Genomic DNA, 27,483 nt, shown 5'->3' with positions numbered 1-27,483 from the left:
GCGGATGGCAGGTCTCCTTACTGCGGCGGTGATTGCCAAGGCCCTCAGATGCACAGCACACGAGCCAGTGGTGGTACCGTGAGTAGGCCGCGGGGTCCGTAGCGCGGCAATCCGGTCACCTAGAGGTGAACTGAGGGTAGCCCACAAAGTGTACCGTCGATGGGTGCAGAAATCTCCTTGGCACCGGGCACAGCTACGCACAGGGCAGCCATCAGGGGGGGACAGCCCATACACATGTAGGGGGCCCAGGTGTTCTGAGGGGCCCAGCCACCCAGGCCCCATCCAAAAAGACAGAGTTGTTGCTGCTGTAGTAACTAGCAATTGCTAAAGCATGGCGGCTGCAAGGTAAGCCAATGCAGCTGAAGGGATGTCTCTTTAATGGATTGGGATGTCTCTTTGTTGAATATATGGGGGATGTCTCTTTGGTGTATTGGATTCATTTTCAGTTAATAAGTTGTGTAAGTGTTAAAATAGAAGTGGGTGCACTGAAAGACTCGGTGGGATGGCCAGTGGGCGGATTCGGTTGGACGGCCAGATGGAGGGCTTTGCGGAATGTTGGTGGTCAGGCTTGGAGGGGCCCAGGCCTAAAGCTGTGTAAGGGGCCCCAAAATTTCTGATGGCTGCCTTGGCTACGCAGATGGCACTGGATTGAGTGGTAGACGCGGCTGAGCTCTGGGACTACACGTCCAGCGCGGCACACGTCCGCCACACCCCCCTTTGTTAAGGATTTGTCTGCGAGCCAGATGCAGCCATCAAAAGAGCCACGTCTGGCTCGCGAGCCATAGGTTCCCTACCCCTGGTATAACCCAATCTCTCTCCAGCACCATCCACCATATCTGCATACCATCCCTCAGCTGGATGTCCCAGCAGTATCTGAATTCCTTTGTGGACAAGAAAGAGAAAACGATTTCTTTGTACTGACCATAATATCCTTCTTTTGTAGCCCATAGTAGAGCGCAGGTCCCTCTGTGGTTCTGTCAGGACTTGGACATGCTGGGGGGGGAGGGGGGGGGGGGGTCTTATCAAGGCCAAGATGTAACAGAGAAATAATTGTGGAATAAGTCAGTAATCATAGAACATGTTATAGAAGAAACCTTCCTATTACAGAATTTCTCCTAACAATTACGGTGTTCTCTCCACAGTCCATCGTGCGCAGCTGCTACATCCGCAGTTTTGGACATTTCCTCACCCATCTGCAGGGGAAGGTTCTACAATACAACCCGGAGCTCGCCATATTCACCAGTATTTCCGAGTCCCAGCAAGACAACACCCTTCACCAGGCCCAGGCTCAGTTCCGCATGGTGCGTATGTGTTACTTCCTACATTGCCCTGTGGGTGCGGAGTCCCAGCCATTGCCCTGTAGGTGCGGAGTCCCAGCATTTTTCATTCTCTAATAAAGAGCCCCACTTGTGGCAGAAGGATGCTTACAGTACTTCCTAATGAAACAGTAGTGTGGTAAATTGTGATCCATTGGCACCTCCTGGAGCCCTGTAACTGGAGAGTCTGCAGGAGCCTGTGCATTGTACCTGGGATCCACAGATTGTGAGTGTAATGTCCTCCAGGCTGCTATCTACAAAATAATTAAGGCACTATTTTTTTATGAATATGGGAGCATTCATAATGGTTTCCCAAAAGATAGACTAAGGCCCCTTTCACATGGGTGGTGCGCCCGACGGACTCCGTTTTGCTCAGTGGGGATCAATCCGCCGATCCCTGCTGAGCAGGCGGATAACAGCTCCGTCTCCGCTTACTTTGCAGAGACGGAGCTGTCAGAGCCCCGCTCTCCTCTATGGGAAATCGGATGATAATGGACCGCTTGTTCATTTTCATCCTATTCGATCCTCCAGACGGATGGAAAATGGGGTTTCCATCCATCTGGATTTCACAGAAAGGATCGTATAGCACCGGGTGTCAACTCCACAGGGGTGCATGGAGCATCCCATCAGGTCCGCCTGGCGGACCAGATCAGAAAGCCTGTGTGAAAGGGGCTGTAGGAGTTGATTTACTAAAAGTGGAAAGTGAAAATCTGGTGTAGCTGTGCATACAAACCAATCAGCTTCTAATTTCAGCTTGTTCAGTTAAGCTTTGACCATAAAACCTGGAAGCTGATTGGTTACTATGCACAGCTTAACCAGATTTTGTACTCTACAGTCTTAGTAAACTTCCTTACAGCACTATAGCCATATAGCCAAAAGACGGCTACAGCGCGGCTCTCTCGTTCTAGGATGGTGTCTGTAGACGTCTTCCTGGAACCACGCCTTTCGCGTACCCCCTGGGGAGTGTATCCAGCATGCTCTGTGGACACAGCTGATCACAGATCGTGGTAAAGAGCCGCTGTGATTGGCTCTTTACCAGTCTCAGCTGATCACAATGTAAACAGAGTTGCCGGATACCGGCTCTCCTTTCCTCATGCTGTCACAGCGTGAGGAGAGGAGAGCCAGTAATGAGCAATTCTGACAGGGGATATGCACACAGATCATCAGTGCCCTGATTATCAGTGCGGCCCCATCGGTGCCCATCAGTAAAGTTAAAGAAAACAAGAGTCCATGATGCTGGTGCAAATCGCACTAAATGCACTTAGGTCTGTAGCCAGCTCGCAGAGTATGATGCAGGTCTGTATAAAGTGGACAGGGGGGGAGAGAGAGCGCAGCCCCGATCTGAGTGCAGCATGTAAGTAACAAGCAATTTATTAGAATAAAAACACTCACATTAGTGAAGTATGGTACAGTATGGAAACATGTAGAGCACCGCTGTGGTTGTTGAATCCTGGTTGCAAGCAGAGAGAGAGACACAGGATCTATGCTTGCCACCAGGATTCACCAACCACAGTGTTCCCTACAGGTTTCCATTCCTGTACCGTACTTCACTAATGTGAGTGTTTTTTTATTCTAATAAATTGCTGGTTACTTACATGCTGCACTCAGATCGGGGCTGCGCTCTCTCTCCCTCTGTCCACTTTATACAGAACTGCGTCACACTCTGCGTCATACTCATGCTTGTGCCCTATACAGGTTTCCATGCCTGTACCGTACTTCACTAATGTGAGTGTTTTTTTATTCTAATAAATTGCTGGTTACTTACATGCTGCACTCAGATCGGGGCTGTGCTCTCTCTCCCTCTGTCCACTTTATACAGAACTGCGTCACACTCTGCTTCATACTCATGCTTGTGCCCTATATAGGTTTCCATGCCTGTACCGTACTTCACTAATGTGAGTGTTTTTTTATTCTAATAAATTGCTGGTTACTTACATGCTGCACTCAGATCGGGGCTGCGCTCTCTCTCCCTCTGTTCCCTTTTACAGAACTGCATCACACTCTGCGTCATACTCATACCTCTGCCCTACATGTTTCCATGCCTGTACCGTACTTCACTAATGTGAGTGTTTTTAGTTCTAATAAATTGCTGGTTACTTACATGCTGCACTCAGATCGGGGCTGCGCTCTCTCTCCCCCTGTCCAATAAAAGCAATGGGAGGCTGACCGCTCCTGCAGCTATTTGCGGCTGCTCGCAGGTAATTGCTCATGAAGCAATTACTTGCACATGTTTTGGCCCTGGGCACAGATTGCGTCCAGGGCAGATCATTCACAGCCGCTTCATGTGCGATTACACACGAGCAGCTGTGGGAGCTGTCGGCCTCCCATTATTCTCATTGGAGCCCGCAACAAATCGCAGGGAAGCCCCCCTAGGTCCCTTACATCTAATCACATGCAGCCCCATTTGCAAGTATGAATGGGGCCAAAGACAGGCCATATATTATGGGATTTTCTTTTCTGAAACCCCTCGATCCCTCCATCAATACTGACTGTGTTAATGAGGAAATCCCTTCCTTGGAGCTATTGTGTTTTCCTGGTGGGGAGGGGGGGGGGGGGGCGCAGGGAGCCTTCCCTGCCGGGAGAAAACCGTGATTATTGCTAGCCACTGGCAATAATCGCATACTAAAAATCCAACATGCTGGTAGTACCCAAGTCATTCGATGAAGCTACTTCAGTACAACCAATCTGCCCATGGATGGATCAAAATTTGCCTGGTCCTTGCTGAATCGGCCGGGGTTCAATCCATCTATGGCCGGTGTAAGATAATATTTCGGTCACACGGGGAGTGCATTGTTTTTAGTTGGGCAGATGCTGTTTTTTTTTTTTTGTTTTTTTTTTTCATTGATATTAGGAACATAAGCACAGTCATTGTGTAGAACTGCAAAACATTGTTTACCCCCTAAACCTATATAATTACAGACTGCAGAGAAACAAGGTTTATGAAACTTGAACACACATTGATAAAATGTTTACCTGGCTGTCTGGTAAAAGTACTATCCCGGGGGTGTCCAAACTATGGCCCTCCAGCTGTTCATGAACTTCAATTCCCATCGTGCCTAGTTATGTCTGTGAATGTCAGAGATTTACAATGCCTCATGGGATGTGTAGTTCCACAACAGCTGGAAGGCCATAGTTTGGACACCCCTGAATTCTATCCCTTTTAAGGATCTGCAGTAAAGGTCTTGAATTCCTTGTTCTGTCCATAAGTGACTTGCTGGGGATTCTTCTTTATCCTGGACTTTGACTTTCTGCAGCCACCCAGTGACTGCGGCACTATAAGTCCCAGCATAGCCTGACAGGTTGTGAATTGTAGTTATACGCAATCCCCGATATCAGCTGTGATGAGGTCAGAGTTCTGCAGGTTCCATGTCATTACTTCCCAGCTGTTTGGATTGCTTTGGACAAAAAAAAAACTTTATATCCAGACCGATCGCAATGCCGAGAACAGCCGCAGTCCCATCAACTAGGAAATTTATAGAGGGTTCTGTATGGTGTTTATGGATGCGACAGCCTGTATGTGTTAATTTCTTTCCCCCAGGCTCAAGAGGAAGCTCGCCGGAACAGACTGATGAGAGACATGGCCCAGCTGAGACTCCAGGTACACAACTGTATAAATAAAGAAAATAATCAGACGCTGCTACTTATCGGTCAGCAAATATCCTTCTGAGCTTACAGGTGCAGGGCCCGCAGTTGCCCAGACGGATGCAGGGCCCGCAGTTGCCCAGACGGATGCAGGGCCCGCAGTTGCCCAGACGGATGCAGGGCCCGCAGTTGCCCAGACGGGTGCAGGGCCCGCAGTTGCCCAGACGGGTGCAGGGCCCGCAGTTGCCCAGACGGATGCAGGGCCCGCAGTTGCCCAGACGGATGCAGGGCCCGCAGTTGCCCAGACGGATGCAGGGCCCGCAGTTGCCCAGACGGATGCAGGGCCCGCAGTTGCCCAGACGGATGCAGGGCCCGCAGTTGCCCAGACGGGTGCAGGGCCCGCAGTTGCCCAGACGGGTGCAGGGCCCGCAGTTGCCCAGACGGGTGCAGGTTCCACAGGCGTGTGCAGGGCCCACAGTCGCACACACGGTGTAGGGTCCACAGGCGGGTGCAGGGCCCACAGTCGCACAGCTGCAGGCATAGATCCACACTTCTGTTGGTTGCTTTAATTAATTACTCCACAGTGTACAAATCTATAATAGCAACTGACGCGTTTCAGCCCAAGTGGCTTGAGTCATAACAAACGACTCAACGCCGTTTAGGCTGAAACGCGTCAACTTGCTGTAATAGATTTGCACACTGTGGAGTAATTTAATAAATTAAAGATTTAAGGAGCAATTAACAGAAGTTTGGATTGTTTACTTGGGCAGCACACTGTATGATGGCCCATTTCTGGGTGTCTTTCCCTTCCCTGACCAGGGGAGGGCAGTGCCGTTCACTGACACATAGAACTGTATCTACGCTTCTCTTTAACCGCTCGATGACCGTTCGCCACATATTTACTGTGGCAGGCTGGCTCGGCTGCGCAAATCGCTGCACCCGATCCCGGGGGGGGGGGGGGGGGGTGCGTGCCGTGCCAGCGGGAAAGCTGATTCACGGGGGCCGGCGGCTGCAATCGCTCCCCGTGGAAAGAGAACGTCGGTCTGCTGTTGTAAACACAAGAGACTGTTCTCTCTGGAATCCATACAGAGCGCCTGTGTTCTTCCTATTTAGGTACACAGGTCTCTGTGTGGATTCCACAAGCCAAGTTAGAAAACACCCCCTAGGCATACATTTAACCCTTTGATCGCCCCTTGGTTAACCCCTTCCCTGCCAGTGTCATTCAGTAACAGTGCATATTTTTAGCACTGATTACTGTAGTAATGTCACTGGTCCCTCCAAAAATGTCAGGGGCCTGATCTGTCCGCCGCAGTGTCGCAGCCCCGCTAAAAATCGCAGATCGCCGCCATTACTAGTAAAAATAAATAAAAATAACATCTTTCCCCTAGTAACCCCCCCTCCCTCCCCCCCCCCCCCCCCCCGTTGGACAGTCAAATCTACCATCTCCTCCCTCCCGGGACGGACAGCCAGCCAGCATCCTTACCTTCTCCTTCCACGAGCGGCTGTGAGTCTCCACCGGCCGTACGTCTCCTCCCTCTTCCTGGCCAATGGCCAGTAAAATCGCTTCTCTTTTCAGCCAATCAGAAAAGGGGTCTCATGACCCACTTCCTGATTGGCTGGCAGGAAAATCAGTGTGATAATAGCAAATATTCATTTGCTATTGTCCCACAACTGGGTGGGCTCAGGGCGCGGTGCTCTGCGCCCCAAGCCCACCCTTTTTTGAAGCCTATTAGAGCCTCTGTCTCTAATCACGTGCTTCAAAATAAAAAATAAAATCCCCTATTGGAATCCATGCGTCTGGCACCCTGCATGTAGATTAGGGGGCCAGGCGCATGGATAGGGGGGGCGGCGCCCCTGTGCTCCCAATAGATGGGCCACCACTGGCCAAGCTATATAAAGAGATATAAAAACTGTAATCCTAATTTATTGTACCTGAGGCTAAAACTTTGGGACTAACCTGAACTTGTTTGTTTGCAGTTGGAAGTGTCACAGCTAGAGGGCACCCTCCAGCAGCCCAAATCTCAGTCCTCCATGTCTCCGTACCTCATCCCGGATACACAGGCCCTCTGCCAACATCTGGGCATCATCCGACAGCTGGCAAACAGCGGGCGTTTCATCATTATCATCCCGCAGACAGGTATGAGAAAGCATGGATTAGTGACTTAATTGGTTGTTAGTGATGAGATGAGGAGTTCAAGAATTGTACTTGTTTTATCTGAGAAAATAGACATACCATACCAATCTATAAATGGGCGTATTGATACATTGGCACTGATCATGGCTTTCTTCTTTCTTTAGTTATTGATGGATTGGACTTTCTGAAGAAGGAAAACCTTGGAGCTCGAGACGGGATCCGATACTTAGAGGCGGAATTTAAAAAAGGAAATCGGTGAGTGTTGACTAGTGTGTGGCGGGGGGGGGGGGGTCATGTGACATTGGCAGGGGGTCATCTGAAATGATCGTTGTGCTAATCCCTGTTTGTTTCAGGTATATCCGCTGCCAAAAGGAAGCTGGGAAGAGTTTTGAGCGGAATAAATTGAAGCGGCAGGACGTTGACGCCTGGTAAGAGGACCTGTGCTCTCCTCTGAGACTTCCACCATGACCTGTGCTCTCCTCGGAGACCTCCACCATTACCTTTGCTCTCCTCTGAGACTTCCACCATGACCTGTGCTCTCCTCTGAGACTTCCACCATGACCTGTGCTCTCCTCTGAGACTTCCACCGTGACCTGTGCTCTCCTCTGAGACTTCCACCGTGACCTGTGCTCTCCTCTGAGACTTCCACCGTGACCTATGCTCTCCTCTGAGACTTCCACCGTGACCTGTGCTCTCCTCTGAGACTTCCACCATGACCTGTGCTCTCCTCTGAGACTTCCACCGTGACCTGTGCTCTCCTCTGAGACTTCCACCGTGACCTGTGCTCTCCTCTGAGACTTTCACTGTGACCTGTGCTCTCCTCTGAGACTTACTGTGACCTCCTCTGAGACTTTCACTGTGACCTGTGCTCTCCTCTGAGACTTCCACCATTACCTGTGCTCTCCTCTGAGACTTCCACCATGGCCTGTGCTCTCCTCTGAGACCTCCACCATTACCTGTGCTCTCCTCTGAGACCTCCACCATTATCTGTGCTCTCCTCTGAGACCTCCACCATTATCTGTGCTCTCCTCTGAGACCTCCACCATTATCTGTGCTCTCCTCTGAGACCTCCACCAATACCTGTGCTCTCCTCTGAGACTTCCACCATGACCTGTGCTCTCCTCTGAGACTTCCACCATGACCTGTGCTCTCCTCTGAGACTTCCACCAACCTGTCACTTCAGCCATGTGACAGTCATGTATTCATCATCTTCAGCCTTACTGTCCATGTGTATTGGCCTTTAACATAAAGTCTTCCTATTCCAGAAAGAGTGTATTGTGCATCCGTTGGGTTGCTAACATCGTAGAGAGCTTTACAATCTTGCCTCTGTAACTATAGGTATTGTGGAGAAATTCATCTTCAATTGTCACAATAGAGACTTTGAAAGAACAACTCCTCTCCCCTTATCTTCTATGTAGAGCAAACATCTCTGATGTAAAACATACAGTGTTTCTAAGCCTTTAAATACTAAATGGAACCAACTTTAGACGCTTTATTGTGATCTTTGAGAATGGATTACTCCACAGTACAAGCAGCTAAAGAGGTCAGTGAGAGCTTGCTTTAAAGAGAACTGTCACTGGGCTATTTCAACAAAACGTATCCCATAAGATTAGATTTGCATTTAATATTTTATGTTTATTTACATGTAAAACACTTTGCTTGTGTAGACATCCAAAAGCCCTAAAAACTGCTGCAGGGTGACACCATCTTGGATGTGATGTCAGCAGCCCCAGCAAATTCAAAGTTTGTCACTGAAGTGACACTATCGTTTTGCCCTTTGCTCTAATGCTAATCTGATCACTGTGGTGTCACAATGGCCAATGTAATGCCGTTAGTACTAAAGTAATTAACACCTGTCCCAGACTTCATGGATCCGCAGTGATTGGTTGATTGGTGTGTGGAAACAGAAGAGGTGGTTTTCACATTTTTTTTACACTTCTGGTCCTCTTCTTGGACAATCAGAATTAGCCTCGTCACAGTGGATATTGGTGACACTCAATGCATCCTTCACACCCATCACCTCACTGTAGTATTGAGGAGGAGGATTTACAACCACCCAGATCACTGCTACATGAAAGCCCAGAGCCTGCTGTACAATGTTTTTGGTGTTCTGGGTATGTTTGCTGATACTGCTGTGTTCTGCCCCCTACAGGCATCTCTATAAGATTCTGGACAGCTGTAAGCAGTTGACGGTGTCACAGGGCAGCAATGAAGAAGAGACCGCTGGGATGGTCACCATTATAACCGGCTTTCAGATAGAGGAACCCAAATGTTTCTCCTCTGCCATGCAGGTGTGTATGTATATATATATATATATACCCCATACATTCTCCGTCACATGACTTCCTGTCTATCGGGGTCACAGGTGGTGTATGGCAGGTTAGGATTCTGCTGGAATAATGCCTTAAAGTGGAGTTCTGGCCTATTTTGCAACTTTAGTGATTCCTGGAGTGCTCGCTGTGCTGATCAACAATTGGGCATTTTCAATTTTTTTTCGGGGGTCCCTTACCTTATTTTCAGGGCATTTTTGATTGTACTTCCTCCTTCTCCCCCCTCTGTGGCCACGGCCACCCACATCACTTCCACTTTTGCATTGCATCCTGGGAGCGGTTTGTCATCACTCCCCGGAGGCTGGAATCAGGAAGAACTCCCAGAATACTCCCTGGAATCAGGAAGAAGGACACAGCAGATTACACCGCGGCTTCAGATGCCCAGATCCAAGATGGCCGTGCTCAGACAGCATTTTTAAAATTAAGATTTTGACTAAAATCCAATACCGTACACCTTGTAAGTATGAGAATAGCGGTTCAGTAAAGGGCGATGGATTAGTATTATAGGGGTATTTTTAGTTAAAAATGGTATTTGAGGCCGGAACTCCGCTTTAATAGCAGCCAATCAGATTCTCCCTATGGCTATGACTAAGGCCACCCAGCCGAAACGCATAAGCTGTTTTATCCTAATATCACCTTGTAGCAAAAAAGGATTCCTGCACTTGGATGTTTCAAGTTGCCGCCTGCCTATTTTTTCATTCATACTTTGCACGAGTGTTCTGAAGACACTCCAAGCCTGAGCGCCGATTCCTCAACTCCTTGTTGAGTATTTGGGCTCTGGTTTGAGCGCTGCCTTCTCTCATTACACCTTCAATATAAACAACCCCTGCAGTACCCCCCCCCCCCCATCTCACACTGCAAGGGTGGAATTCTCGTGCAGTGATGGCGAACCTTGGCACCCCAGATGTCTTGGAACTACATTTCCCATAATGCTCATGCACTCTGCAGTGTAGTAGAGCATCATGGGAAATGTAGTTTGAAATATCTGGGGTGCCAAGGTTCCCCATCACTGTGGGATGAGAAATAAGGTGTATTTCTTATCTTACGTTTCCTCTAGTGTTTTCTTTCCTCAGCCTTGTGGCCTCTTCCTTTGCTGGCGTTGAGCACAATGCAGTGCTTTTGGCCTTGTATTGTACTTAACCACTTCAGTTCGGGAAGGTTTTACCTCCTTAATGACCAGGCCTTTGTTTGCGATTCAGCACTGCGTTAATTTAACTAACAATTGCGCGGTTGTGCGATGCTGTACCCAAATACAATTGATGTCCTTTTTTCCCCACAAATAGAGCTTTCTTTTGACACAGATATGGCACAAAACTGGGTAAACGTATTGACTTGAGTATAAGCCTAGGGTGGGAAATGCAGCAGCTACTGGACTCAACTGGACCACTACGAGACCCAAAACAGGGGCTGCGGGCATGATGTAGGAGATGCAGGGCTGTGGGCATGGCACAGGAGATGGTTCAGGCATGGCACAGGAGATGGTTCAGGCATGGCACAGGAGATGGTTCAGGCATGGCACAGATATGGCACAAAACTAGGAAAACTTACTGACTTGAGTATAAGCCTAGGGTGGGAAATGCAGCAGCTACTGGACCTCCACGAGACCCAAAACATGCAGGGCTGTGGGCATGGCACAGGAGATGGTTCAGTAAAATAGAGGATAGGACAGGAGATGGTTCAGGCATGGCACAGATATGGCACAGGCATGACACACATGGTACAGGCATGACACAGATATGGCACAGATGGTACAGGCATGACACAGATATGGCACAGATGGTACAGGCATGGTACAGGAGATGCAGTGCTGCGGGCATGGTACAGGAGAATGTCCTGTACCATGCCCACAGCACTGCCTCTCCTGAGGAGATGCAGGGGCTTTGGAGGAGCTTACCTTTCCGCCTTACATTTAAAAAATGGCGCTGCCTGCCGCCAACATTTCACTGCGCATGCGCAGTCTGCCCGGGAATAGCCGAGCGTTTACGGGCTTTCCCGAGCGGCGGTGGCGAATGCGCACTGACCGGGGAAAAGGTAAGTAAGACCGTGACTCGGGTATAAGCCAACGGGGGCTTTTTTAGCATGAAAAAACATGCTGAAAAACTCGGCTTATACTCAAATATATACGGTACATCTCAGAAAACATTTGTCACATTGTGAGTGCAGTTCTGGTGCGTTCTATATGAAATCTATGTCATGTTTTGTTGTTGTCTTCAGTCTGCCCTGCAGGCCGCTGCCAGCACCAACATCGAGATCAAGAATGTTCTAGATTTCTACAAGCAGTGGAAGGAGATGGGCTGACAGTCCGAGGTGATGACCGTTCATACAAAAGCAAAATCACATCCTTCATCCTCCCTTATGAGCTGTGGCTTTCAATATGGTGGAGCCTGAAAATGGAACCAAACCGAGAAAACATCTAAACCAGCAAGCTCTTACAAGAAAATAAAGTTCTTTTTCATGTGTCTTGTATGAAAAGCCCCACAGCCACCTACGACTATGACGGTAGAGGACTGCGGTGTCAGAAAACAGAAGGAGCTCGTCCATCCAAGGCTGGAAGAGAGAAGTTGGAACCCATCTTGTGCTGTGTGATCTTTGGTGTTTGTCATGTGACTTCCTGACCACAGACGTCCATCTTCCAGGCCTCTGACTGACCTGACTGGACTGTGACCGGATTCTTTCCTCTTGGGTAGTGTGGTGACTGGACAACATCACCCTCTGACTTTCCTAAAACCCTTCACCCTGCTTGTCCCCTAATTCTCAGCCTCCCTTCCCTTATTCTGTATCCTTCCCATCCCCCCCATTACCCTGCATCCCCTGTTTTCTTTACTTAGATCTTGTCCAATGCTAAAGCAGGTATGGAGATTGTAAATAAAGGAAACAGCGCTATTTTATTTAAGTGTAAATGTGACCGTTTTATAATTTGTAACGGGGGGGATTGGGTATTTTTTTCATAAAAGCAGAACTGAAGTTCTACTGCAGGGATCCTCAACCTACGGCCCTCCAGCTGTTGCGGAACTACACGCCCCATGAGGCATTGTAAAACTCTGACATTCACAGACATGACTAGGCATGATGGGAATTGTAGTTCCTGAACAACTGGAGGGCCGTAGTTTGAAGACCCCTGATCTACTGTAAGAAGCAGTGAGGAGTCAGGCTTTTATTGCAGAAGAGACGTGCACTGTATCTTCTGCAGTAAAATATCTCTACCTGCTTGCTTGCTGTCTTCTCCGGCGCTATAAACTGAGCCAGAGGCATGACTAGAACCTTCAGGGCCCCCGGTGCAAGAAACCATAAAGGCCCCCCCCCCGAACCCCTGGCCCGGGGCCCTTCCTTTCAAGCCTGGGGCTCTTCCCAGTGATCCTGGGGCCCTTTACTCTCATTGTGGGGGCCCTTTATTACAGGACCCTTTCACAAGTTCTGCAGTGGGCCCCCTTCCTGCCATTTTGGGGCCTCACCACGGTGGTGGAATATCAGGGCCCGGTCATAAGTGTTACCTTTTGCAATCCTGGAAGTTCACCCACTGGTGTCAGTAGTTTTTATTTTTTGGTATTTTATATTTATTATTTTTTTATCATTTTATTTTATTTTTCTCTTACGTCCTCCGACAGTCGCCGCCTCTTCATATTCGTCACATATGGGTATTAGACTTTGCTCCGAAGGAGTAGCTAGGCAACAGAATATGTTAACATTAAAGCTTTCAACATATCCCACCCTCAAGGGGTGGTCCCCTCAGTCAATACCCTCCTACTTCCTGCAACCATATCTCAGTTTCAATGTCTAGCTTGTCAGGAGTGGCTGGCTCTCTCTGTGCTGGGGCTTTGTGCCCCAGACTCTTTCTTCTTTTTTGATTTTTTGTTTGAGTTTTCTCTCTACCTTTACTTAGCTGTTCTTTTTGTCAGCATTAGTTAGTTCTTCGGATGAAGAGGATCATGCGGGCTGGGTCTCGGGCTGATCCCCCTGGTCGCAGGTCGTGGGTCAGTGGCTTCCCAGCCTGCCATCGAGCGTTCAGCCAGGTAACGCTCCTGGCGCAGTGAACGACCCATCCCTGTTCGGTGCAGGGATGATTGGTGAGGTGGCTACCTCACTGGACGCTGTGCGGTTTCTTAACCCCCATTCTGTGCGTCTTGTATACGACTCGCCCTGCCTCATGTGCAGCGGCTTGTTCGCCTGTGCGGGTCCCCCACGCCATTCTGAGGTAAGTGTATCTATGTGGGGACCTGTCTGTCTGGGGGGGGGGTGTCAGTCTGGGACTGTGTAACCTGCCTCTGTTCACACTGTTTGTCTCCCTATCACTCGGCTGCATGCTGTGGGCTGCAAGGGGGGGGGGGGGGGAGCTGTGTGACACTGTGTGTGTCAGCCTTGTCAGTGTGAGAAGCTGTGTGCTGTGGGGCATGTTTTGTGGCATGTTTGGGCACTATACAGCGATCGCTGCGGCGATCTAACATGTTTTTTTATACATGGATGACGTGTGCATTACTGTACTGTGGAGCGGCGGTTTCGGCGCCAAACGGCGCCATTTTGCCTGCACTCGCTCCGGCCGCATGTTCTACATGCATGGCGGCCATTTTCTTGTAGCCTCCCATAGGCTTTCATAGAGCGCCCTGGCCGCATCACTTCCTCTTCTCCAGGAACACCGATCGAGGCAGCAGCGGCGAGGGTCTCCTCAGGTTATATCCTTCTTATCCATTGCCTGTGTCAGTTTTATTGTCCCTGTGGGGGTCTCATTGTGCTTGTGTGTGGTGCGGTGGGTTGCGCTCGCCGCGCTTGTTAAAGGGGCAGTTAACCCTTTATTATCCGGCATTTGTAATAGGGGCAATGGATTCTCAGGAGGGCAAATTTCCTACCGCCTTGGTGGAAAGCCAGGGGACCGCTGTTTCCCCCCCAGGGGGGGATTTAGCCACTATTGTGGCTGGCCTTGCTGCTCAGGTGCAGATGCTGGTGGCTGCTCAATCTGCTAAAAGACCCAGAGTTTCTCTTTCCTCTGATTCTGAGGGTGAAGGTGATGGGGCTGTTATGGCGGGGGCCTCCTTATCGGGGTCCCGCTCCTCCCTGGATCTAGTGGGGTCCGAGGTGGAGGCTGAAGTTGAAGGGGTTGATAATTCTCCCCCTGGCTCGCCTGAAGAGCTTGCAATCATGGATGAATTGATTGCTTCCATAAAACAAACGCTGCGTTTGCAGGATGAAGTGTGTCCCCCCGCTGCCTTGGCGGCTTATGGGACACAGAGGAAACGCAGGACGCCGCAGGTTTTTCCCTGCAATGATGATTTTCAGCGCGCTGTTAAGGAACAATGGCGCAATCTACGCAAACCTTTTGCTGTACCAAGTAGGTTCAAGCTGCGTTATCCTTTCTCGCCTTCCACTGATGAAAGGTGGTGTGTGCCACCCCCAGTGGATCACGCAATTGCGGTTTTAAACAAATCCACTGCGATTCCTGCAGAGGATTCCCCTGTGTTCCGTGATGCCACGGATAGGAGATTGGAGTCTCTTGCCCGTCATACTTATTCTGTTACGGGTTCTATGCTTAAGGCTCTGTTTGCCTCTCTCATGGCGGCCCAGGCGGTCGCAAGTTGGATGCAGATGCTTAGGCGCGTCTTAGTGGCCGATTCGGCCTCGCCGGCGACCCTGGATATGGTGGATCAAATCCACCAGGGTGTCATGTATCTGTGTGATGCGGACTTGGACTTAGTCCCATTGGCTGCACGTGTGCACAGTGTGGCGGTGTTGTCTCGCCGCCTGGTTTGGTTGAAATGTTGGTCGGTGGACCAATCTTCACGTAAGACCTTAGCCAATCTGCCTTATGATGGGTCTCGCCTTTTTGGGGAGTCCTTGGATGTGTTGATTAAGGGGATCACCGGAGGTAAGAGCACTCTCTTGCCCCATTTCCCCAAGGCTAAGGGGGCTTCTGGGAAGAAGCATGCTAATTTTCGGCCCCCTCAGGGGTCCTTTCGTGCCTTTCGGTCGCACTACAAGGGCAAACCGTTCAAAGGTCAAGGCTCTCAGAAGAAGCCCTGGTCTGGAAAACAGAAGTCCGGTCAATCCGGATCCGCAGCCCATAACAGTGCGGCCTGAAGGGGCGCCCTCACCCAGTTTTGGGGTGGGGGGACGCTTGCTCGGTTTTCTTCAGCCCTGGTTGGCCCGCGTGCGGGACAGATGGGTTCAGGAGATCGTTCGATCTGGTTACAAGATCGAGTTTCTCTCTCGGCCGGAGAGCAGATTTTTTCCCTCAAATCTTCAACTGTCTCCAGAGCGTTTACGGGACCTGCACCTGGCGGTGCGGGACCTGAGGGCTCAGGGAGTGGTAGTTCCGGTGCCTCATCGGGACAGATTTCGGGGGTTTTATTCCAATCTGTTCACCGTGCCCAGAAAGGAGGGCAAGGTTCGTCCAATTCTGGACTTGAAGGCTCTGAACCGCTCTGTGCGGGTTCGCAAGTTCCGCATGGAATCCCTGCGGTCGGTGGTGCCTGCCCTGGTTCCGGGGGAATTCATGGCCTCCATCGATTTGAAGGATGCGTATCTTCACATCCCCATTTTCGAGGGTCACCAGAGGTACCTTCGATTCGCCATTGCGGAGGATCACTACCAGTTTGTGGCGTTGCCTTTTGGTCTCGCCTCGGCTCCGCGGGTCTTCACCAAGGTGCTTGCACCGGTTCTGGCATTATTGAGGGCCCAGGGCATTTCTGTCCTGGGGTATCTGGACGACATTCTGGTTCGGTCTGCGACCAGCCAGGGTCTGGAGAAGGACCTGTCTGTCACGATGCAAACTCTGCAGGAGTTTGGTTGGACGATAAATTTTCCAAAGTCGACACTGAGTCCGTCGGTTCGTCTTCCCTACCTGGGAATGATTCTGGACTCGGTGCAGGCGAAGGTCTTCCTGCCGGAAGACAAACTCAGAACTCTTCAGGAGGAAGTCAGGTCCCTCAGGGACGTGCCGCACTCGTCTCTGCGGACGTGCATGAGATGTCTGGGATTGATGGTCTCGGCCCTGGAGGCGATTCCCTTCGCCCAGTTTCACACGCGGGGTCTCCAAGCGGAGATCCTGTCCATGTGGGACGGGCAACCTCAATCTCTGGATCTTCAAATCTCGTTGAGTCATCGCACCAGAAGAGACCTTCTGTGGTGGCTCCAGTCCCCGATGGTGTCCGGGGGCAAGTCGTTTCGTCCTATCTCGTGGACGGTAATCACTACGGATGCCAGCCTGTCGGGCTGGGGTGGTGTTCTGGGCGTTCTGTCCGCCCAGGGGACTTTGTCGGAGGGGGAGTCCTCCCTTCCGATCAACATTCTGGAATTGCGTGCGATAAATCTCTGTCTTCATCGCTGGACGGACCGGCTGCGGGGCTACCCGGTTCGGGTGCAGACGGACAATGCCACGGCGGTGGCCTACATCAACCACCAAGGGGGCACCAGGAGTGCCCGAGCGGCTCGAGAAGTGGCCGACATTCTGTCTTGGGCCGAGACTCATGTCCCGGCGATAACGGCGGTTCACATTCCAGGGGTGGAGAACTGGCAGGCGGACTATCTGAGTCGCCAGACCCTTGATCAGGGGGAATGGTCTCTCCACCCGGCTGTCTTCCAGATGTTGTGCGCGAAGTGGGGTCTTCCAGATGTGGACCTGTTTGCGTCTCGTCTCAACAACAAGGTGAGAAGGTTCGTGGCAAGGACGCGCGACCCTCGGGCAGACGCGTCGGACGCGTTAGTGGCCCCGTGGCATCAGTACAAGCTGATGTACGCGTTTCCACCGATTCAGTTGCTGTCCAGGTTCCTTCGCAGGTTACACTCGGAACGCAGCACGGTGATTCTTGTGGCACCGGACTGGCCTCGCCGGTCCTGGTACGCAGACCTCGTGAATCTGGCGGTCGACGCCCCGTGGCGTCTGCCTCTTCGAGACGATCTCCTGTCTCAAGGGCCGATTTACCATCCTGCTTTACAGTCGCTGGCTTTGACGGCCTGGCTGTTGAGACCGAGGTCCTGAAGGAGAAGGGTCTCTCCCCAGAGGTCGTTCATACCTTGATCAACGCGAGGAAGTCTTCCTCGGGGAAGGTTTATTACCGTACTTGGAAGGCCTATTTTGCCTGGTGTGAGTCCAGGGGGTTTTCACCCCGCACGTACTCGGTTTCCCGAGTGCTGTCCTTCCTTCAAACGGGTGTCGATCAGCGTTTGGCGCTGGCTACGATAAAGGGTCAGGTGTCTGCGCTGGCCGTTCTGTTTCAACGTCCCGTGGCTTCCAACTCCTTGGTTGGCACTTTTGTTCAGGGAGTGCGGCATCTGGTTCCTCCTAGGAGGGATCCTCTGCCCCCTTGGGACTTGAATCTCGTTCTATCTGTGTTACAACGTGCTCCTTTTGAACAGATCAGGGAGATCTCGTTGTCTATGTTGTCCAAAAAGGTCGCCTTTTTGGTTGCGATCACTTCGGCTCGCAGAGTGTCGGAGCTGGCGGCTTTGTCCTGCAAGTCTCCGTATCTGGTTGTTCATTTGGATAAGGTGGTCTTGCGACCTAATCCTTCTTTTCTTCCGAAGCGAGTTTCAGAATTCCATCTTAATGAGGATATTGTCTTGCCTTCGCTGTGCGCGAAGCCTAAACATCCAAAGGAGGTGAGATTACATTCTTTGGATGTTGTTCGGGTGATAAGGGTTTACCTTAAATCGACTGAGTCTTTTCGAAAGACGGATTCCTTGTTTGTTCTTCCGGAGGGTCCTCGGAAGGGCATGGCGGCGTCGGCCTCTACCATTGCCAAATGGATCAGGCAGACCATTGAACAGGCCTATGCTTTGCAGGGGAAGGTTCCCCCTGTGCCTGTAAAGGCGCACTCTACTAGATCTCTGAGTACGTCTTGGGCCTGTCGTCATGGGGCTTCTGTAGCCCAGGTGTGTAAGGCGGCGACCTGGTCGACCGTGCACACTTTCACAAAATTCTACAAAGTAGATGTTCAGGCATCGGCGGATGCTTCCTTTGGCCGCAAGGTTCTTAGTGCGGCGATTCCCTAGGGTCCCTTGTTGGGGACCACTGGCTGTTGGGATAAGTTTTTTATCCCCTGGTTATTTGTCTTTTCCTGGGTTGTTGCTCCTGTTGAGCACCTGTTTTTTCCTGTTGCCCAGCTTTCACTTCCTTTGGTAAGGTTCCTTTCTTTGATGCGGAGACTGCGTTGCCTTTCGGCGCGGATGCGTTTCCCACCCCTCATGTTTGCACTGCTTTGGGACGTCCCCATATGTGACGAATATGAAGAGGCGGTGACTGTCGGAGGACGTAAGAGAAAACGGAATTTTTGTAAAATCTTACCTGTAAAATTCCTTTCTCCGAGTCCTCCGACAGTCGCCGCCCCCGCCCCTCTTTTGGGGTTTGGTTGTATACTCTACTGCTATTCCACTGAAACTGAGATATGGTTGCAGGAAGTAGGAGGGTATTGACTGAGGGGACCACCCCTTGAGGGTGGGATATGTTGAAAGCTTTAATGTTAACATATTCTGTTGCCTAGCTACTCCTTCGGAGCAAAGTCTAATACCCATATGTGACGAATATGAAGAGGCGGCGACTGTCGGAGGACTCAGAGAAAGGAATTTTACAGGTAAGATTTTACAAAAATTCCGTTTTTTACAATGTGACGGACTATGACTCTGTCCATTCAGAAAAGGAAGGAGCTTGTAAATTACATATTTACCGACCCCTTCCTGGTTCTCTATTGTGACACATCTCCTGCATCAGCCGGCAGGAGAGGGGAGGGAGCACAGTGAGGGGGGGGGGGGGCAGCACAGTAGAGAAAGGGGGGGGGGAACCGGGGGAGCACGCAGGGGCCCAGAGACAGCAGAACACAAGTGAACTGGATAGGAGGAGTGGCGGGGGCAGCATACAGAGGAATCAATCTCCTCCATTTTCCTCCTGCAGCTGCAGGAGGAAAAAGGAGGACAGTGATTTCTCTACATGCTGTCCCCACCACCCCTCCTATCCAGGTGGGGCCCCCTGGAGCATAGGACCCGGTTGAAATTGCAACCCCTGTAGTTACTCCCCTGAACTGAGCCGCACATGTGCAGCTCAGCTTACAGTACCAGGCGGGCCTCTGAGTGCTGGAATGACGGCTTCCTACACAATGTCGCAGGAGTGAGGTATTCCCCGCCGGCCAATGAAGAGGCTTGAAGACTGGCATCGGTAAATATACAGACACAGTTCGTTTTTTTTTTTTTGTATAGTAACTTTGTTGCAGATTCCTACCAGTTTCTGCTCTGAAGAAATTGCTGTTTGTTATGTGCAGAGTGAATCTGAAAAGAAGTGACTTTTTCATTAATAATCAACTGATGCATTTGCAGTGTTCTAATGAGGAAAGTTGCAGGGGCTGCATCCCTTTAGAAGTAATTCATTATTTGGGAGTATCTCACCAAAAATGACATTTTCTTTCATTCATTGAAGGACACGGCCAGATCAGAAAAGACCATTGGGTATTGCGCCACCTGCAGGAGTAGGATGCCAGGTACAAATAAAACATTAAGGCACAACCCAGGGGTGTCCCTGCTGTTGGTCAACCCCCCCCCCCCCATCTGCAACACACATTCAGTTTTTTTTTGCCTAGCACCTGTTTTGTGCTATATATAGATAGATTGATTATATATATTCTCCCTGATTTATTCCTTCCCTCTGCTGCAGCTTCTCCCTTCTCTGCAGCTTCTCCCTCTGCATCACAAGATTTGGGTGGAGGGAATTCCTATAAGTTTTGGCCGCTCCAGCTGGATGTGGTATTCCAGCTCTGTAAACATATCAGTGGACAGTCCTTGGGTCCTTCTGGATCTACGCAACCTGCTTTCTCAAGGTCTGATCCTCCATCTTTCTTAACAGTCACTGGCTTTACTAAACCCACAACCGTAAAATCAGTATGTATATGCAGTAAAGCATGCTTGTTATACTCACTGTGGAACTTTGGGGGTAATCATCTGCATTGTGGAAAAATGGCTGTTTGATCCTGTATTTTGATCCTCTCCTTCTTTCATAGTCCCCAAACCATCTCCTGATAGAACAGAGCCTTGGGGGCACTCTGCACATGCTCAGTTTGTTGTGTATTGCTATAGAGGTTTTTTTTTTTTTCTTGCTAGAGTGCATGTGATCTACACAGGGCCAATCAGCACTGTCCAGACAGAAGGTCTTGATAATTGTATCCAGCAAACTCTATTCCTGATATAGACTCTTCACTTCTAATGGTCTCTGCCAGGAGTTGCATCATGAGAGAGAAAATCAAGGGCGACAGAGGGCATCCCTGGCGGGTCCCATTTGTGATGTAAAACCTCTCAGACATAGTGTTGGAGGTATATACATTGGCCAAAGGAGTAGTATATAATGCTGGCTACATAATACAGAACCATATTCCTGCAGTAGTACCTGTGCCCTAGCCAAGGAAGAAGCCGGTTTGGTCAATGTGAGGACCTCATTGTCTGCAAACAATCCTATTTTATGATTATGCAGCAATCTCTTTTCCCGATATAGACTCTTCACTTCTAATGGTCTCTGCCAGGGGTTCCATCATAAGAAAGAATATTAAGGGCAACACAGGGCAGAAGGAAGAAGCTGGTTTGGTCAATGTGAGGACCTCATTGTCTGCAAACAATCCTATTTTATGATTATCCAGCAATCTCTTTTCCCGATATAGACTCTTCACTTCTAATGGTCTCTGCCAGGGGTTCCATCATAAGAAAGAATATTAAGGGCAACACAGGGCAGAAGGAAGAAGCTGGTTTGGTCAATGTGAGGACCTCATTGTCTGCAAACAATCCTATTTTATGATTATCCAGCAATCTATATTCCCGATATAGACTCTTCACTTCTAATGGTCTCTGCCAGGGGTTCCATCATGAGAGAGAATATCAAGGGCGACGGAGGGCAGAAGGAAGAAGCCGGTTTGGTCAATATGAGGACCTCATTGCAAACAATCCTATTTTATGGTTATCCAGCAATCTCTATTTGCGATATAGACTCTTCACTTCTAATGGTCTTTGCCAGGGGTTCCAGTATGAGAAAGACTATCAAGGGTGACAGAGGGCAGAAGGAAGAAGCCGGTTTGGTCAATATGAGGACCTCATTGTCTGCAAACATGCCTATTTTATGATTGTATCCAGCAATCTATATTCCCGATATAGACTCTTCACTTCTAATGGTCTCTGCCAGGGGTTCCATCATGAGAGAGAATATCAAGGGCGACAGAGGGCATCCCTGGCGGGTCCCATTTGTGATGTAAACCCTGTCAGACATAGTGTTGGAGGTATACAGTGGCCGAAGAAGAAGTATATAATGCATATATCGCATATTATGGAGGGTTGCTCGAAGATACCCCCAGTGAACGCGATCAAACGTTTTTATAACGTTGAGTGTGAGAATCACTGTGGGTTGGTTCCTTGTTTCTGCTATCCTAAATAAGTTAAATAATCTCTGTGTTCCATCGGCAGGACCTGTCTTCCCTTTGCAAAGCCTACCTGGTCAGTTTTGACTAGAGAAGGGATTACTTTAGCCAACCTATTGGCGATTATCTTTGCATAACATTTTTAAATCTGTATTCAGAGAAAATGGTCTAAAATGTGTTGGTGTATCTGGCTTCTTCCCTAGCTTAGGGAGCGCTATTATGGTAGCCTGTAGCATTTCTACGGGAAAAGAGGAAGAATTGGCAACTTCTTTGAATAAAGTACCTAAATGTGGTATCAAAATATCTGGGAAAGTAATACTCTACTAAGAGCCCACGTGTACCTAGTAATCTATGCGCTGGTAAAGCGCAGATTGTTTTGGCTATTTCTTTTTCCGAGATGGGGCATTGAGAGATTGTAACGCTTCGTGCTGTAATTTAACTGAATTGAAAAAGTTGGTTGGGGTGTGCTTTTAGCTGATTGGAGATTTTACAGATCTTGATAGTATTTCATGACAGCATTAACAAATTGCAGTTGGATGGTATACCACCTGCTTGCTATGGGGATCTATGATACAGTTAGGTTTCATATATATATATATATATGTATGTAGTGGAATCAAACCGCGCTAACTCCGTGGTCTGTGAAAGCTGCCAGCACTTCAACTTGACATAAGTAGTGATCATCAAACATAAATAGAATAAGTGCAGGTATATATATATATAATCCTATAGTAACCATCAGATTAATAAAGTGAAACTTAAATAGTGTCACAAACAATAAAGTCAAAATCTTCATTAAAAAAATAACAAGAGAGTTGAAATCTTTGTTGAAACAAATGTCCATATAATAATGCAAAAAAGAGTCCCAAGTGAAAAAGGTGACTTATGAAACCAAAGGTAGTGATGATAGTGATCCAACACCTGCAAAGTAATACAAATGCGCTCACCAGAAGTAATGGACCCAAAATTCCATATAGAATATGGGTCATTCAAAGCTGATTATGGTAGCACGTCCCTTCTTACAGCATACAGTTGCCCAATGTACATGCCAGGATGGTCAGGATAGTCAGCAGTGGAACGCCCGGACTTCCAAACGGATGATGTACACATGAAAATAACCAAACGGTGCAAACATAGTGTAAAACTGTTTCCCAAAATGTATTTTAAAAAAAGGAATACACTTACAAAGTTATCATGTAAGGCAGCGCATGTAGTGAAGAAATGGCAGAATAAGGTTACTGACGCGTTTCATCCAATAGGATATAATCATAGGAGAATTGCCATGCGTGTATACCATAATCATACAAATATATATATGTTGGAGCCAGGAAGTTGCCTACACAAGCACTTCCGCCCACCTGTCCAAGATGGCGGCGGCATGTGGTTCAAGCCTCCATATCATACAGGAAGTGACCTCATATTGGCTTAACAACCCAAATCCTGTGTAGTAGATTAGATAACTGATATGTCCATCTTGTACTTATGACCGCCATCCGAGTGCATCGATCTGTGTCCTTAATAAGAGCAATAAGATGTGGCAGTGGAAATACTTACTAGAGAGAAACGAAATAATCTAGTGTCCATCGGAAGTGATGTCACGATACGCATCACTTCCAGGAGGCTAAGTTCAGTCAGCCGTGACCCGGAAATGACGCCATCACGGGCGTCACCTCCGAGGATCATCAGTATATCTCCCTTGATTGGATATCTCCTCCCTAAGGGAGGAATCCAATTCCGGAAGCCACGATTGTGACACTCTTATTCAAACTTATACACTTCCTCCCAAACGAATAATACCGGAGTATACTGATGGGCAAGAAAACTAAGTATCTATATCTGCATTAGACTTGGAGGTTGTCTTTTGTGGATACAACTTTGAGGCTCTCATTATTCTATTAAAATAACTATATAAAATAGAGCATTTAAAATACATAAAAAATATAAACTATAGAAAGGAAAAGGAAAAATGAATGGAACAAATGGTCATATATGTAGATACCAACATAATGAGTATAAATAACAATATGTTGAAAAATGTATCACAAAAAAGAAAGAGAGGGACATTCATTCATAACTAGCGTTTAGGAAGTGCTGATAAATGCGTTTATGTCCCAATCTATATTTAATCCATACGGCGTATAACTCTGTAATGTATAGATCCAATAAGTTTCGAGGCGCGAGACCCCTCGTTTTTTGGAGCCCCCCCCTCCATGGGGCCACATATTGGTCTATCACTTGAAAAAGGGTCCCCATGGGATTTTTTTTATGATGAAGAAGATAATGTTTTGGGACGCTATGATTAGTCTTTCCTTTTTTAATGTTCGCGATATGTTCGTTCACTCTAACTGCAAACGTTCTAATAGTACAACCCACATATTGTTTCTTACATGGGCAAGTAAGAAGATAAACAACGTGTCGTATTACAAGTAGCAAAAAATTTAATGGGAAAAATAGATTTATTAACTGTAGACTGGAACGATACTAACTTTCTCTCATGGTGACAGTTCACCTTACATACATTACATCTTTTGCATAGATAGTAACCAGTTAGGATGTGAAAGAATTTTGGTCTCACAGGTGGGTCCAACTCATTGGGTGCCAAACAGCCTCGCATGGAAGGAGCTCCTCTAAATGTCACCAACGCTCTGTCTGGTAATACTGGGCCCAAGACTCGATCGCTCTTGAGGACATCCCAGTGTTTGGAAAGAATGTTTTTAATTTGTCGATGTTGCGTGGAGAACTCTGTAAAAAATGACCATTTGGCAAAGTCAGTATTCTTAGATGCCCTAGGGGGATCTGATAACAGAGTTGTCCGATTTTATTTAAATATTTTGTCAATCTCCACCTGAAGATCTGATGACTTGTACCCTTTGGCCACAAATCTATGTTTTAACACTTGGGACTGCTTTAAAAAGTCAGCCTCAAGTGAACAATTCCGTCTAAGGGCTCTTTCACACGGGCGTTCCTTTTTTTTTGCCCGATCAGGTCCTTTTTTTTTTTGACACGGATGACACAAGTGTCATCCGGTCCGTATGTCCGTTTTTCATCCCATCCGTTTGCGGATGAAAAACTGACATAATGCATGTCTATGTAAATACGGATGTCTGCGGATGACACCACTGACATCCGTTTTTGCTTCAGTTCCGTTTTTTGAATGGAAGAAAAAATAGGGTTCTCCTCCGTTCAAAAAAACTGAACTGAACTGAACTGAACTGACAAAAAACGGATGTCAGAGGATGATCATCCTCTGACATCCGTATTTACATAGAGATACATTAAGGGCCCTTTCACACGGGCGCTCCGTATGTCCGCAAATCATCCTATTTTTTTGCGGATGATTTGCGGACATAATGTAAGTCTATGGCATTGCGGATGTCAGCAGAATACCATCCGCTGACATCCGATTTTCCTCCTGTCAGTTCTGTTCCGTTTTTTGGAACTGAAAAAATCCTATTTTTTGTTCCGTTCAAAAAACGGAAAGGAAGGAAAATCGGATGTCAGCGGTGTAATCCGCTGACATCCGCAATCCCCCATAGACTTACATTAGGTCCGCATATCATCCGCAAACGGATGGGATGATATGCGGACCTACGGAGCGGATGACAGAAATGTCATCCGCTCCGTGAAAAAAAAAAAAAAAAAAAAGTCCCGCAGCGGACCTTTCACACGGAAAGCCCGTGTGAAAGAGCCCTATGTCCGTTTTTCATCCGCAAACGGATGGGATGAAAAACGGACATACGGAATGCCCGTGTGAAAGAGCCCTTAGTCTTGTAAACTGACTACGAGGTATAGAGTTAAGCCAGCTATGGTGATGTCAACTATCTACGGGTAAATAAGAGTTTCGATCAGTACTCTTGAAATATGTACTGGAAATAATTTGATTATTAACCATGGACAGCTCTAAATCAAGAAAGTGTATATTCGTACTACTCCACTCGTATGATAACTTAACCACTTAAGCCCCGGAAGATTTTACCCCCTTCCTGACCAGGGTTTTTTTGCGATTTTTTTACTGCGTGACTTTAACGGACAATTGCGCGGTCGTGCGATGCTGTACCTAAACGAATTTGACGTCCTTTTTTTCCCACAAATAGAGCTTTCTTTTGGTGGTATTTGATCACCTGTACGATTTTTTGATCATGCGCTATAAACAAAAAAAGAGCGTCAATTTTGCAAAAATAACAATATTTTTCACATTTTTTTTATATGAATTTCCCCCCCAAAAAAATGTAAAGATCAAAATTTTTTAACATTTTCAGCCAATTTGTTTTATGCTACATGTTTGGTAAAAAAAATCGCAAAAAGCGTATTTTGTTACTGTAAAATTACACTGGCAGTGAAGGGGTTAACTTTTTTTGAGAGGGAGGGGTGGTGTGTGTCCCTAGGGGCGTGATTCTAACTGTGATTGGCTGTGGCTTGAGGTGTAGGAACAGTGATCAACGGTCCTACATAGTAGAACCGTATGATCACTGTTTCTACACAGGGAAGAATGACAGGCGGCTTGTTTACATCAGCCGCCTGCCTTTCTCCCTCTGCACCGACGATCGGCGAGTGACCGGCGGACATCGGGTCCGCCGGTCACACGCACAGACTTGCTGGGGAACGAGCAGGGGCGGGAGCGCGCCTCCGCGGACGCGCGCTCGCCCGCTATTGGCTCCCAAGCAAGTGACAGGCTAGTGACGTATATATACGTCACTTTGCCTGGCCGGGGCTGACTGCCGACGTATATCGTCGTGCGGCGGTCGGCAACCGGTTAATACCTCGATCATTTTGGTTCAAATATGCCATGAATGTTTCAAGGGAGGTGGAATCACCCTTCCATAGGAGGAGGATGTTGCTGTCTTTTCCGTATAAAATCTGCTAAAAGTTTTCCAGCTTGGTTACCATGTGCCTAGTACAAAAACAATGGTATGTATTAAAACTTGGAAAAGCACATAGTCAGTTTAAATTACAATTTTAGCCTTAAGGGAGGGCAAATGTAACCAAAGTGTTTTCAATGAGCTTCTGTCACTTATGTTATAATTCATTATATGGGCATCTCCCTTTTCAATTTCCTATAATTCTCTCTTTATTGAGTAGACCCTATACCAGTGATGGCGAACCTTGCTTGGCACCCCAGATGTTTTGGAACTACATTTCCTATGATGCTCCACTACACTGCAGAGTACAGGAGCATCATGGGAAATGTAGTTCCAAAACATCCGGTGTGCCAAGGTTTGCCATCACTGCCCTATAATCTGATGACAAGTAGGCGTAGATGATTTATGCAGAGTGGGTGGAGCTTCGGGGAAGTGGGTGTGATAAGTAATTGATAGCTGTGCTGCAAAGTGTCCCTTTTTTTCAAATGTTGGCAACTATGAGAATCTGGTTTAGAGCTAAACAACATTTCCAATATACAGGCTATTCCAGCTATTCCCGTATTATTAACAATCGTAATTATTCCAAATTGGGTAAGCTACAAGGCTTCTCCACTTGGTCTAGGTGTGGTTTGGTTTACATTTCACAACTCTATTGTGGAAGCTTATTAAAGGACTTTCAATCACTGAGAAAGGAATATGGCTTACCAAATTTTTTAAGGGAAAAATAAATTGATTTCAAATTTTATGGCATCAACACATCTCAAAAAAGTTGGGACAAGGCCATGTTTACCATTGTGTGGCCTCCCCTATTCTTTTTATAACTGTCTGCAAATGTCTGGGGACTGAGGAGACAAGTTGTCTAAGTTTAGGAATAGGAATGTTGTCCCATTCTTG

The 27,483-nt window shown here is 48.0% G+C and overlaps 2 protein-coding genes across 2 annotated transcripts in view; one reads left to right on the top strand and one right to left on the bottom strand.

Moving 5' to 3' along the window:
- The window catches only part of SMG5 (SMG5 nonsense mediated mRNA decay factor), a 41,467-nt gene extending 29,211 nt beyond the window's left edge, over positions 1-12,256 (top strand). Inside the window, 7 exon segments of the mRNA XM_082242526.1 lie at positions 1,143-1,301; positions 4,855-4,914; positions 6,876-7,035; positions 7,197-7,287; positions 7,386-7,460; positions 9,185-9,323; positions 11,577-12,256. Of these exon segments, the coding sequence (XP_082098652.1) occupies positions 1,143-1,301; positions 4,855-4,914; positions 6,876-7,035; positions 7,197-7,287; positions 7,386-7,460; positions 9,185-9,323; positions 11,577-11,660 (768 nt within the window). The 3' untranslated portion in view covers positions 11,661-12,256.
- Positions 1-27,483, bottom strand: part of LOC309543141 (uncharacterized protein) — a gene marked incomplete at its 3' end in the record, with an annotated part of 1,180,881 nt that overhangs the window by 977,095 nt on the left and 176,303 nt on the right. The gene's annotated exons all lie outside the window — the stretch shown is intronic.

The sequence above is a fragment of the Pelophylax lessonae genome, assembly GCF_965119305.1.
Source record: "Pelophylax lessonae genome assembly, chromosome: 13".
Classification (NCBI taxonomy): Eukaryota; Metazoa; Chordata; class Amphibia; order Anura; family Ranidae; genus Pelophylax; species Pelophylax lessonae.
The sequence above is the reverse complement of the archived record's forward strand: the minus strand, read 5'-3'. Positions and strand labels throughout refer to the sequence as shown.